We start from the raw sequence: 13945 nt of genomic DNA, 5'->3' as shown, positions 1-13945 counted from the left end.
TTGATTAATGCTGATTCTGCCTCATCTTTTTAATAAAGTTTTTAAATTGTGTGCATGCGTCCTTGGTTACCATGCTCCTGGCGTGTGAGGGGATGACGTGACATCCTTCCGCCGGTGGACCTGGTGGCCGGCCGGACGTGCATCATGGTGGAGGTATAAAGGTGAGATTTTTGTATGTATGAATTCTTATTGCCTGAAGATGATGTGAACATTAAAACATTGAAATGTTGCATTAATTGCACTTCCTGTGATTCATATTCAAGTGCCGCCTGTGACATATATATATATATATATATATATATCACATTTTAAAATTATTCACAATTTTTTAAGGTCATTTTTGAGAAAAAACAAAAACCCCTATACAGTTAAATTGTTAATAAATCAAGGTTTCATTTATTGATCTATTTTTATACTACGCTCTGAAAATACAATAGTGCCTCTGAAATTGATATATATCCTCAATCAGCCTCTGTGTATTATATTTTCTGTTAGAATAAGTGTGTGTGTGTGTGTGTGTGTGTGTGTGTGTGTGTGTGTGTGTGTGTGATTTATGTGCATTACGGTTTAAAATTTTCTTCAGTTTCTTCTAGTAATCAAATATCTGACAAAGTCAAGTTAATGCAAATAATGCCACAAATGTGGCGACTTGTTAGTCTGAGTAGGTTAGTTCAGGGCTAGAATTCCAGATGTGTGGCACAGCTAACAGTTCAGATTTCATACAAGCTATAGGAGAGGTTAGTTTCAGATGTTAAGGCTGCCATACATCTACAGATCAATTGTCAGATTGGGCTGGTTGTAACAATAACCTGGTAATGGATGAGAGTAAATGACAGTTGACCATTTGCTTTTAAAAGCTGGAAAACTGCCAAAAACTGTCACTTATCCACTTCCAGGTTTTGTTCCAAAAAGCCCAATCTGACAATCGATCTGTAGATATATGGCCACCTTTAGGCTGTAAAGCAGGGTATTTTTGGACCATATATAAATCGCTGAAGGCATAATGTGTACTTTATCTAATATGACTGAGCCAGGAAGTGTCACTAACTTCTGGAGTCCAATAATATTTTTTGATTAATGCTAAAGAGATAATTGGCTAATGAGTTTCTGTTCAGCTTCCTTAGTGGATAAGTATTACCACAGTTAAATCATACTATTTTGGGCAGATTGAATTATATTATAGCACAGAAACAATGGGATTGAGCGCTGATTGAATTATAGTGCAATGTATGATGGGCTTTCATGGTCCAAAGAAAGTAGCAAATAATTCCTAGGATTGTATTACAGTGCTAGTCCAACTCTTAAATCAATTGCATTGCTGATAAATATTTTCTGCTTAGTAGAGAGACATTAGTAACTGCCGTCTGAGGTTTCCAAATCTTTCACAAAAAAAGTGAGTAGCAAAATTAGTCAGATCCAATCGGTGGCCAAGTTCGGATAACCTATTGATAGGGATACTGTTCCTGATGGAAGTAACCATCAAGAGAAATTGGGTTGGGCTGAAGCGCTGCCTGGGTGTGTTAAATGCAGTGAATAGAAGTAAGGAGAAGAAAGGTGTATTTGGTGCATAAAATGTTTATTTAAGTAAATAACAAGTGTTGCAATAATGATAATGAATACAATAAATGAAAAGACTGTTACATGGGGTGCATTGAATTTCGTGGTGATCGTTGAGTACCACTACTGAGAGCCCCTGAGGGTATTGGGGTATCAACAGATCCCTTTCTACCATAAGCCCAGAAAGGGCTTATGTCTCTCAGTGTGTGTGACCTTAACGGGGCTTGGTTACAGTCTGGGTGCGTGCTGGGGATAAGCAGGGAGCGGCGTCCCACTGGCCTGCTTCTTACCCTGTCAGCGTTGCGGGGTTGTGCGGTAGTTCACGGTGCACAAGCACTTTGGTCCTCCCTTGGGTGGACCCCCAGTGCGGGTGATGCAGCTTTCCCAGTCCTGGGAAGCCGGTCTTTCCTCCTCCCTTGTAGGTTGGTTTGTTTGGATGCTGTTGACCGGGTGACGCTGCAGCCGCAGCGTTCTTCTCCCGGTGCTTTGTCTGTGTGGACGGTTCCACTCACTCTGTTGGCCGCGTCACTTCCGGGTATCGGGTCTCGCGAGACCAGCGGCGATTCCCGGGTGACGTTACTTTCAGAGTGGTGCGCTCGACTCCCGACGGAGGAGACTTGTTTTGTAGATGTAGATGCTCCCTCTTGTGCGGGAGATGCTGTTGTGGGTCCAACGCGTTTTGGCTTTCAATAGCCTTTGTCAAGGATGTCTCTGTTTCTCTGCGTGGCTTCATTTATTTGCTGAGGCTGGTGCTGATTGGTTTAGAGTTGGGTTTCAGCCATTGGTCCGTAAGTGCTGTGTGGGAGGTTACTGTTCTTTGATTGGCCTTGGGCTTTCATTGCGTAGTACATGGTGAAGTGGGGCGTGCAGGTAGCTCCGTGCAGTATGACAATCACTGTCTCCAAATGACTAATGAATGTATCTGGCTCAATATATGTCCCTGTGGTGTAGGTATCCTTTATTGATGATCTGGGTGTCATAGTTGCTATTTGGAAAATGTTTAAAATCTCGCTGTGTGAGTTCTGTAATTATGCTAAAGTGGGAGAAATAAAGTTGTGTGTGCTAATTGCTGTTGTAATTTTTCTGACTGTGTGTTGCTCTGACGGCATGGATGGGTTATTGGTAGAACAGTGTTGAAGTAAGAGAGATAAAGTAAGAGATAGATAGTGAGAGAGGTAAAGTAAGAGAGATAAAGTGGAGAGAGATGAAGTTGCAAATGGTTGCATATTAGGGTGGATGCTGCTTGGGGGTGGATTATTCAGTAGGAATTATTAGGATCAGTAGGAATTATTATGACATTTGGTTGGATAATGGGATTGGTGGCGAGGTTGGAAGGGGGGAGTGGGGGGTGGTGGTTTTGCTTCTGTGTTTCGGTGGGTATAGTTGGGGGTTCACTGACAATGGGGGGATGGGAGTTGAGATGGAAGGACTGCAGGGGGGGGGGGGGGTGTTGTTATGAGGGGGAAAAAAGAGGGGGGTGGATGTGGGTGGGTGGATGTGGTGCGGATCTAATCTGAAGAGGTGGATAAGTTGATTTAGAGTTTGGACAGTACTACAGTATGGAGGCAATGTTGAAATCAATATTTAGTCCCTTTGGTTCTAGAGTTTTGAGGGTGTAAATCCATCTGAGTTCTTCCCGGTCTAGAGTCTTGCTGTAGTTGCCCCCCCTCCAGTTGGGTGTTACTAGTGAAATTATTGTGAATTGTATGTTGTCAGGGTTCTGTGCGTGTGTGTCTTTGTAGTGAGCGGACACACTGTGTTGCTCATACCCTTTCCGTATGTTCCGGATGTGCTCTGCCAGTCGTACCTTGAAAGGTCTGATGGTCCGGCCTACATATTGTAGGCCGCACGGGCATGTGAGTAGATAGATGACCCCCTTGGTGTGACATGTTAATTCGTTTCTGATTGTGAAGGTCTCTTTGGTGTTTGTGGATTGGAATGTTTTCACTGTCTTGTTGGATCTGGTGCTTTGGGTTTTGCAGCCTATACAATTTCCACACCTGTGGAAGCCATGGGTGTCTGTTGTGCCCTCTATTTTGCTCTGTTTCAGTTCTTTGGGTGGAATATGGTTGGTCACTAATTTCTGTTTGATGTCGGGGGCTCTCCTGTATACTATTTTGGGGTTCTTGGGTAGAATGTCGGCTAATGTTTCGTCTTTGAGAAGGATTTTCCAATGTCTGTTGACTAGAGTTTTGATCTGTTGGGCTGAGTTGCTGTATTGGGTGATGAAGTAAACGTCTTTGTGTGGGTTCTCTGTGTCAGTATTTCTGGGTTTATGTTCCAGGAGTCTTGTCCTGTCTTTCTGTTCCGCTATGTGGTATGCTTTGTCGATCAGTTTTGTGTCGTAATTTTTGTCTATAAATTGTGTTTTGAGGGTCTCGCTTTGTGATTTGAAAGTATTTAGGTCTGAACAGTTGCGTCTGAGTCTTGTGAATTGTCCAAGTGGTATGCTATTCAGCCAGTTATGGTGATGTCCGCTGTCAGATGAGATATAGCTATTAACGTCTACTTTTTTGTGAAAGGTTTTGGTTTCGATGGTGTGTTCTTTAATGTAAATTTCGAGGTCCAGGAATTCTACTTTAGTTTTACTGTAAGAGGTTGTGAGAATGATGTTTCTATTGTTGTGGTTGAGGTGTGTGATGAAATTATTGAGTGTTTCCTCTGTGCCCTTCCATATGAAAATGATGTCATCTATGTACCTTTTCCATAGGACCAAATTCGCCCCAAATTCATGCCCACCCCATACATGTTCCTCCTCCCACTTACTCATGAAGAGGTTGGCATAACTTGGGGCGAATTTAGTCCCCATGGCGGTACCCGTGCATTGTAAATAGTACTTGTGGTCAAACCAGGTGTAGTTGTGATTGAGAATAAATTGGATGGCTTTGATGATAAAATTTCTTTGTGCTTGGTGTATGGTGTGGTCTGTTTTGAGAAAGTGTTCTGCGCTGTCTACTCCTTGTGTGTGTTCGATGATAGTGTATAATGAGGTCACGTCGCTTGTGACTAGCCACATGTCCTCTTGCCAGTCAATGCTCTGTAGTGTCTGTAGTGTGTGTGTGGTGTCTTTTAAGTGGGAAGGTTGTCTGTTGACTAGTGGTTGTAAGAAGTGATCGATGTACTGTGATAAGTTGGATGTGAGTGAGTTTATACCTGAGATGATAGGTCTGCCTGGTGGTTGTGTCTGGTGTTTGTGTATCTTAGGTAAGTAGTAAAAGACTGGGACTACTGGGTGTTCTGGGTTGAGAAAGTTGTATTCGTGTTTTGTCACTATCCCTAAAGCTAGTCCTTCATTCAATAACTTCTGTAGTTCTTGTTTGTAGTTCTGGGTTGGGTCTGTCCGGAGTGTTTTGTATGTTTTGTTGTCACCGAGTATTTTGTATGCTTCTGTCATGTATGCTTCCTTGTCGAGTAATACCACCCCGCCTCCCTTGTCTGCTGGTTTAATGATGAGGTTGTTGTTGTCTTTTAGTTCCCCTAATGCCTCTCTTTCATGTTTGTTGAAATTACCCCTTTTGCGTTTGTCTGTATTCATGCTTTCTAAGTCTTGTATCAACAGGTCTTCAAATGTCTTTATGATGTGTCCTTTTGCGTGTGTGGGGTTGAAAGTAGATTTGGGTCTTAATGTCGTGTGTCTGAATCCGTCCGTGTGTGTTTCTGTCGTTCTGATGGGGTTTTGTGCAAAGAATTTTTTTAGAGTCAGTTTTCTAGTGAATGCTCTTATGTCCATATAGGTCTCGAATTTGTTGAGTTTTTTGGTCGGGGCGAATTTCAACCCTTTCCGGAGTACGTCTTTGTGTGTGTCTGTAAGTGATGTTTTGCTCAGGTTGAATATGCCTAGGTTTGTGTCAGTCTCTATTCTTGCTGTTTTACTTTTTTTGCCTCCCCTGCATCCTCTGCTTCTTCCCTTGCTTTCCTTTTGTGGGGGGTGTGTGTGGTTGTTGATGGGTTTTGTGTTTGGCAGGATCTTAGGCCTGCCTCCAAGTCTAAAAAATCCAGATCCCATTGTTCTGGTTCTTGTGTGTCTGGTGTTTGTTTTGTTGTCTCTAGTTCTATCTGTTTGTTTCTGAAGGTTATGTGTCCTGCTTCCAGGGACTTCCTTGCAGTGTCTAGGTAGTCCTGGTCCTCTATATCGTGTATGGAAAAAGATGATTCTTCCTGTTCTGAGCATGATTGGTCAGTACTGCTGGTGTCTATGTCTGATTGTGAATCTATTTCAATATTTGTTGTATTTGTTGTTTGTGTGTGTTTGTATGTCATGTATTGTTGGTATGTCAGTGGTTGTTTGGTGATAGGATGGGTGTATGTGTTTACTGGTCTTTTGTGCGTGATGGGTCCTGTTTTTTTGGGGTTCTGCTCCCGTGTCCTTGTGGCTTGTTGTTTTTTGTTTTTGTTTGTTTGGGTAGTGTTATGTGGTTTCTTTAATCCCCACTTGTCTCTAAGGAATTTCTTTTTCTTGGTTGCGATAATGGTTTCCTCCCCCTTCTGTAGTCTAAGTTGTGTTAGTGTCTCAACTTCCTTGTACCCTTGTTCATTTTTAAAGGGTTCAAGTTCGTGGTGTAAATGGGTAATTTGTTCATCTAAAACTAGCAGGTCTTTCTCGTGCTGTTCTATGAGTAAGTGTGCTAGTTGTGTGGAGCAGTCCTTAAGTGTTTTGTTCCATTTACACATGAAACTTGTGTCATCTAGGTGGTGTGTAGGTAATTTCTTTAGTGTAAGGCCTTTGGGTATGGTTTCCTGGTCAACATACCATTGGAGGGCAAAGGCATCCCACCAGACTTTTGTTTCTTGTTTAAGTAATTTCTCTAGTTTGGTTAAATGTAGGAAAAAATTCTGTCCCTTCCCTACCGCCGCTGAGGTTTGTTCAAAGTCTGTAAATGTATTCTTGGCCCTATCTATTCTGCTTTCGCGTAATGTTAGTAAGCCCATGTGTGAGTGATTTTGTGGAGGGTCTGCTGCAGTAGACTACGGGATAGGTTTCTACAGTGTTCGAAGTGGGTATACTGCGCTCCCCTGTGGTTCGTGGTTTCGGCGCTGCTTAGCCTAAGGGGTGTCCCGTGCCCCCTATGGGTCATGCAAGAGAAATTGGGTTGGGCTGAAGCGCTGCCTGGGTGTGTTAAATGCAGTGAATAGAAGTAAGGAGAAGAAAGGTGTATTTGGTGCATAAAATGTTTATTTAAGTAAATAACAAGTGTTGCAATAATGATAATGAATACAATAAATGAAAAGACTGTTACATGGGGTGCATTGAATTTCGTGGTGATCGTTGAGTACCACTACTGAGAGCCCCTGTGTGCTAATTGCTGTTGTAATTTTTCTGACTGTGTGTTGCTCTGACGGCATGGATGGGTTATTGGTAGAACAGTGTTGAAGTAAGAGAGATAAAGTAAGAGATAGATAGTGAGAGAGGTAAAGTAAGAGAGATAAAGTGGAGAGAGATGAAGTTGCAAATGGTTGCATATTAGGGTGGATGCTGCTTGGGGGTGCACAACCCCGCAACGCTGACAGGGTAAGAAGCAGGCCAGTGGGACGCCGCTCCCTGCTTATCCCCAGCACGCACCCAGACTGTAACCAAGCCCCGTTAAGGTCACACACACTGAGAGACATAAGCCCTTTCTGGGCTTATGGTAGAAAGGGATCTGTTGATACCCCAATACCCTCAGGGGCTCTCAGTAGTGGTACTCAACGATCACCACGAAATTCAATGCACCCCATGTAACAGTCTTTTCATTTATTGTATTCATTATCATTATTGCAACACTTGTTATTTACTTAAATAAACATTTTATGCACCAAATACACCTTTCTTCTCCTTACTTCTATTCACTGCATTTAACACACCCAGGCAGCGCTTCAGCCCAACCCAATTTCTCTTGCATGACCCATAGGGGGCACGGGACACCCCTTAGGCTAAGCAGCGCCGAAACCACGAACCACAGGGGAGCGCAGTATACCCACTTCGAACACTGGAAGTAACCATCAGCCTTGTAAAACTTTTTTTGTATGGGTTTGTTTTTTATTTTATTTTAAACCATATGGACCCATTATTTCTAAAATCAATAAACAATCAATGATCAGCTCCTCAATTTGGAAGACCTGTGCCAGATGGGTTCTGAAAAACAAAAACATATGCACCAAAATGGCACTGATCGTGTGGCAATTTATAAAATGGATACCTTAACCCTTTGAGTGCCAACACCTCTGTGTTGGAGGGAAAACATCCTCTAAATGCCAGCATCGCCCACATTTGTTATATAAATTCAAATAAAAAATGTTGTGTAAAAAACTATGATATTTCCTATATAAGCTAATCATTACAGGTCATTATAATAAATACAAAATTTACACCTACAGTATTTGACAAATTCACTTGGCACTTAAAGGGCTAAATATATTTTCAGAGTACATTAAATACAAATTTTCTTTCCACCCGATTCTCCTCAAAGAACTTTTTTCTGGTGTTACATATGTTTGACTAAATATCTCAGACATAAAAAAGTGACAGTTCACAATTTTTCAGCACATTTAGTTCACTATTTTTTTTTGTAAAGTAGATTTTGTATTGTGAGTGAGAGTAAATAAAATATTTTAGATTAGTTAAAAGTAAAATATTAGGATTATTATATAAAGATGAGAGTCTTTATTTTACCTTGCTATCTGGATTAACAGGCGGTGTAGCAGACACCAAAACTATTACCATCAAATTGTTAATATCACTCATCTACTCCTTCACTTAAAAGTTCACCACTTAAAACTGCCTGCTTAGAGGTAGTGTGGCAGAGAGAAGATGTATGAGAAAGAAGACCAGTCAGTCAGAGATGGTAATCACTGGTTTTGGGCCAGGACAAACCACTAATTTATCTGCTTCGCCTCCATTCCTTGGGACCTGCTCTATGCAGCAGGGAGTAAGAATTTGTCAACGGTCAGCAAATTTTAAAATATGATACAATGTATAGGCATTATCCAAAGCACTTATACATTTTATTCTTTGGACGATACTTTGAATATAGAGCACCATAGCAGAAAAATTAATTAAGACAACAGAGATCATTGGTAATTCCATTAACTATAGCATACCGTTAATCCAAAACACATGTGTTTTACCCAGTTTTGTAGCTGGCTAAATTCAAGCCAACATATGAACTGGTTTTAATCAGCCAGAGAACCTATGTAAATCATAGGTGTCCCTGACTAAAGGCATATTATGAGAAGCCCATCTTTCTATCGCCTCTGGCATTCTTGTGCTTATTAGCTTGTATAGCAGGTTTGTGTAAAAGTGATCCTCACTCATCACCAGAGACGAAGCTTGGTGTTCAAGATTGTCTGACATTTTTTTTAAAGAAAAAAAAAAATCTAGAATTGTTGTCAACACACACACACACACACACAGGTCACAGATCCCAAAGCTGTATAGGACCACAATGGATAGAACACAAATTTAAAAATCTGACTGTGAAAGCAGACCAGTCAAACTTTTGATTGGATACTTTTTTTTTCATTGCAGGTCGTGACACCACTAGTTACAGTATAATACGTTTTACTATTTAATCCAGGCATGTCCAACGTTGGCCCTCCAGATGTTTTGAAACTACACATCCCAGCATGCTTTGCAATAGTTTTAGCATTCTCTAATAGCAAAACCGTGGCAAAGCATGCTGGGATGTGTAGTTTCATAACATCTGGAGGGCCAACGTTGGACATGCCTGATTTAATCAATTCACAGAAATGAGATTCAGATCATCCTGAAAATTTGCAAACAACAGCATCTGTAAATATTTTTATGTTGGTCCAACGAAAGATATCACCACCTGCAAGAGGTTAGACAATTGGCTGGCACCAGAGATGCCAAGAAGGCATCACCGCTGCTTGCGACTAGTAGTACTACACCAAACACTCATTTCTTCACCGCTGCTTTCGGAGCTGATCCACTTCCATCTGCAGACTCTCAATCTTGTCTCCAAACTCTTCCTTGAAAAGTCGGTTAGCTTCCTCAGCTGCCTGACGATCCCGCTCCACAACTCGCAACCTGGATTTGAGCCACATGAATGGGTAGTAAAAACAAAAACCATGGAGGTGGTAGGGACAAGGATGGGACTTTAATAACCAAAATAAATAGGAAACCCAAAAGGTAAATGATGGGAAAATTAGAATGGATAGAATAAAGGAAAAATTCAAAATTAAAAGAATAAAGACTTTTTATTTGAAAACAATAGTGGTGAATCAGGCAAAAATGTATTTAAGGTTACGTATATAATACCACAGAAAATGTATTTTAATGGTTCAAATTATTATATGGTTTTAGATTATGCTTATTGTAATCAGCAGTTCTTTCAATAAGCAGACTGAAGTACAGAATGATCCAGAGTTTCCACAGTGAAATAAGTCTAGTGAGAAGTGGAATTCTGAAACCTGGGGGATTTATTTAATGAAAGTTCTGAAACCCTGCACTTCTTGCAGCATTTACGCTTAAATTTAGAAGGGTTATGCTTTTACAAGCCGTGTTTTACTCGTACTAAAAAATAATGATTTTTTAAATTTCAGAACAAACATGATCAGAAGCGTTGGGTTTTTGAACCAGACACTTCATAAACAAGCCTTCTGGTCTCCTTAAAATACTCTAGTAACATTGCCATTTTCATCAGGGCACTGTTATCGTTGCATAATCCTATATAAAAATTGTGGGTAGCAGTTGAGTTTCGATTTTAACAATAACTGAAGTAGAAGGGTCTAAAATGAGGCCTTTTACAATCAGCATCCCCATACATGGAATCCCATTACCATATCTTCTGAAATCATTTTCTAGTGTAGATTCCTTGACCCTCAGCACAATACTGAAATTTTGAAAGTGTTTCGTAAGAGAAAAATTATTTGTTTTGTGTTTTTTTTCCCCTGCTAATATGTAGGAAATTAGAGTTCCACCCATTTAATACTACACGTTTCATAATAAAGTTCTTGATATAAAAATGAGCATCATTTTATAAAACAGTAATATTAATAAGAAACTCAAATTTTCTTTGTTCAGCCTTCATTGACAACTATTCACAATCACTACTCATCTGTCACATAAAGACTGAGAACTTTAGGTCAGGACAATATTTAAAGCCTATGGTGATCAAACAAAAGGTAAAAAATATATTGGATCATTAAAAATCACACAGAGGTGGTTTTAAAAATTTTATTTGGCAAATATTTTGGGGGTTCTAACAAAGATTCCATCTACAGGGAGGGGTGGGAGAAAAAAAGGATAACAGAACGGAGGAGCCATGGCTTCGAAATGCAGCAATTTCCAAATAACAGTAGGCAACATTTAACATCTATGTAGTAGCTGTAACTAGGCAGAATTCCGCTCTTCCTCCTGCTACCAAGCTGCTCTGTTAGTGTTGTTCGGGGGCCCTTGTGTTAGACACCTAGTGCTGCTTCTGTAGAAGTTTACTTGCTGTACTACTTATGGTTTTTGCCTGCTTCACCAAATCTTTTTCACTGGTTTGTTAATACAAAATTAAAATGAGAACATAAAATAGAAGTCAGATGAGAGACATGGGCAAATGATTAATAGGACAGAGAACACCGAGAGAGAAAGGTCAGTAAGACAGTCATACAGATTTAGAACAACATTGTTGAAGAGAACCGGTCACTTGTGAATAAAAGCATTTCCTCACATAGCTCCCTATGCACTATGTCATGATGTGGGTAAAAAAAGATAATGCACACTCCACACATACTATGTTCTGCTCTCTCGTGTGTGACATTCATCCTACATCACAAGCCATCATCAATAGCGGTCCAGGAGTAAGCATAACATAGTATATGGAACTTGTTAGTGTAAATTGTTTAACAATCAGTTTGCAAATAGGTTGTGCTCTCTCCGTGAACTGCACTATTCCTTCCCAAAAATATAGTACACTTTGAACTGTGCAAAAATATTTCTAAGTGTCAATATCTTTCTCTAAAACAGATTTTATATGTGTGTTGTATATATATTTGGGGGGCGGTATTCAACCTGTGATTCCGACTGAATGTTCTGACAGTTGGAATCTTAGCCTGTTTTCGTCAGACAGTGGGTGTGTCTGCAAAATCGGCTGTGGATTGACCAGAACCGTATGTGAATTTGACAATCCATGGATGTTCCTGACAAAAAGAGATTCGATTAGTTTTAAAGTTGGATTTGCATTGTCAAAATCCACCTTCAATGCGGTCAGAAATGGCATCATTGAATAGGCGGTTGCCACAATTTCCCCTGTTGGAAATAGCAGCCAACATTGAATACCGCCCACAGAGTTGAGGGCTGCTGGTTACAAGGATGATGGTTGGGTAACCTACTGATGAACTCAGTTTATAATGGTTTAACAAAAGTTTGAATCCAAGATTATGGTGTTCAGTATTGTGACTTTTCAGGCATATTTAGTATAGTTCCTTAAAGCAGAATATGTCTTAATACATTTTCTAAAAAGAGTTTCATTGAATACAACCTAAAAAGTCACAGTGACAAGAAAATAAAACAGCTGCAGTAAAAAATATAAGTGAACCATGAGCATGCACTCAACTTGAACACTATATACCAGTGATAGAGAACAGCAGCCATCATCTTCCACCAGCTTCATGACCCATCATTTTTTCCCCAGCTTTATGTCATATCAGCCCCTAGCTCTTCTTCCCTGCCAAACCACAACCCCTGCCACCATATTATTTATTAGGACATGAGGCAACAGATGACGATTGCCAGGTCATAAAATGGAGACTTGGGACCTTATTCTGGTTGATTTGCAAGCCAGACGCCGCCCTGCAAATGCCGATACGCATGCCACCCTCCTCGCACGTTCGTGCGCACGGGCTGAGAATGGATGTTTAACATAAACATCCATTCACAGGCTGTGGGAGAACACCCAAATCATTAGATGGTTGATGACCATTGAATAATGTGGAAGGCACACCCACATCTAAGTTAACCTTAGATGTGCGTGGGCATTCAGAAGGAAGTGGATGGACTTCCCCCGGCTGCAGCCTGCCGTTAGCGCACGCACCCAACGTATGCACATGTGCAGATATGCGGCTGCACATGCCCAAAACATCGGCCCCTGTACGAACGTACGGTCCTTGCAAACAGACCAGAATAACCCCCTAAGACTGGAGGAGATGACTAGGTCATATAAGTCAGGAGTGTTTAGGAAGTCCAAATGTAACATTTCTAGGTTTTCACTTGGAAACAGATCATTTAAGAGTGAAATAATCAGGCTCGAATTGTATTGCCTAAAACTAAAAAGAAAAATGCAAAAATAGCTTGTCTACCCCCATTTCTTTGCATTTATTTATGTGGCTGATGTTGTCTATCACTGGTTTAGTGGATCTCAAACAATCTATTATTTAAACTGTAACATGCCAAAATCTCATATTACAAATTTATATATTCTTTTATTTGGTCACAGATGACATGCAGTCATTTTAATTGGTTAATCTGTGGTTTAGAAGTCAAACCTAGTGTTAAGTACAGTATGTTACAATCCAAGGTCTGTTAGACGTACAATTCAACTGCAGAACAGCATGCACATTATGCCATCCGTTTTTAACTATGTGCCTAAATGTTTTAGCAGACTGAGTGCATACTATAGGTTTCTTCAATAGACTTGTGGCTTGGGGATTAGTCTGCTAGGTTCTACTTACTACTAAATGTGTCACAGGTCTTGATGGGCTGAGGAAGATCTTCAAATAAGACAAAAAATTGTGTGCTCACTCTCTGCATTAACACAAGTTGCTATCTAGCAGTCTCCATTGTTGCAAAAATTATAACATGTAATATAGATTTTTGCTTGTCTTAGGTGGGAAAACTATTTTAGAAAGTGATCTTTCACTAATTTGATAAGAATTTGAATGTGACTATATTGGATGTTATTAAACTAGAATATTGTTATTTTCAGGCCAAATGTACACAGCAACCAAGTGTATGTAAAATGTTTGTGACTAAAGCATACATTACCTCTGCTCCAGCTGTTTAATGGTAGCTGCCATCTGGCTGGTCTTCTCTTCTAAACGACTGTTCAACTCACTTTTCTGTTTCACTGCAAGGTCTGAGCTCTGCGGGGGATAGAGACACCGTTACTAATGAGAGGGAGGCACTCAAGTACAAGACTAATACAAGAATATTTAGGGTCATAACCGTGGTGTGTAGAAACTTCAGAGACCTATTACCCAATGACGCAATTTAAAGGTTATGCTAAATATAAATATTACCTGGAATTTACATTTAATTTTTCCTTTCTTTATGTTTGAGTAAACTGTTACCCTTAACTGAAAAAAAAGATTCATTTTTGGTAAAATATATGAAATATACGGGGGTAATCAATCCCGGCTGAAATTCCAATCCTTGGAAATATCATCCGTTTTCGCTCTGAAT

General features: G+C 40.2%; 1 protein-coding gene across 7 annotated transcripts in view; it reads right to left on the bottom strand.

Moving 5' to 3' along the window:
- RUFY3 (RUN and FYVE domain containing 3) overlaps positions 1-13945 on the bottom strand; it is a 119378-nt gene that overhangs the window by 17988 nt on the left and 87445 nt on the right. For 4 of the 7 annotated variants that reach the window (XM_083174541.1, XM_083174542.1, XM_083174549.1 and 1 more), the window contains 2 exons: positions 13529-13626; positions 9464-9583 (listed from right to left, as the gene is read on the bottom strand). In XM_083174541.1, coding sequence (XP_083030667.1) covers positions 9464-9583; positions 13529-13626 — 218 coding nt within the window. Of the gene's footprint in view, positions 1-9463; positions 9584-10718; positions 11038-13528; positions 13627-13945 lie in introns of those variants that run through there. The other 3 variants (XM_083174561.1, XM_083174567.1, XM_083174571.1) reach the window with 1 other exon arrangement.

The sequence above is a fragment of the Crinia signifera genome, chromosome 1, assembly GCF_055691185.1.
Source record: "Crinia signifera chromosome 1, ASM5569118v1, whole genome shotgun sequence".
In the NCBI taxonomy this organism is placed as follows: Eukaryota; Metazoa; Chordata; class Amphibia; order Anura; family Myobatrachidae; genus Crinia; species Crinia signifera.
Note: the sequence above shows the minus strand (reverse complement) of the source record. Positions and strands in the feature narration are given on the sequence as shown.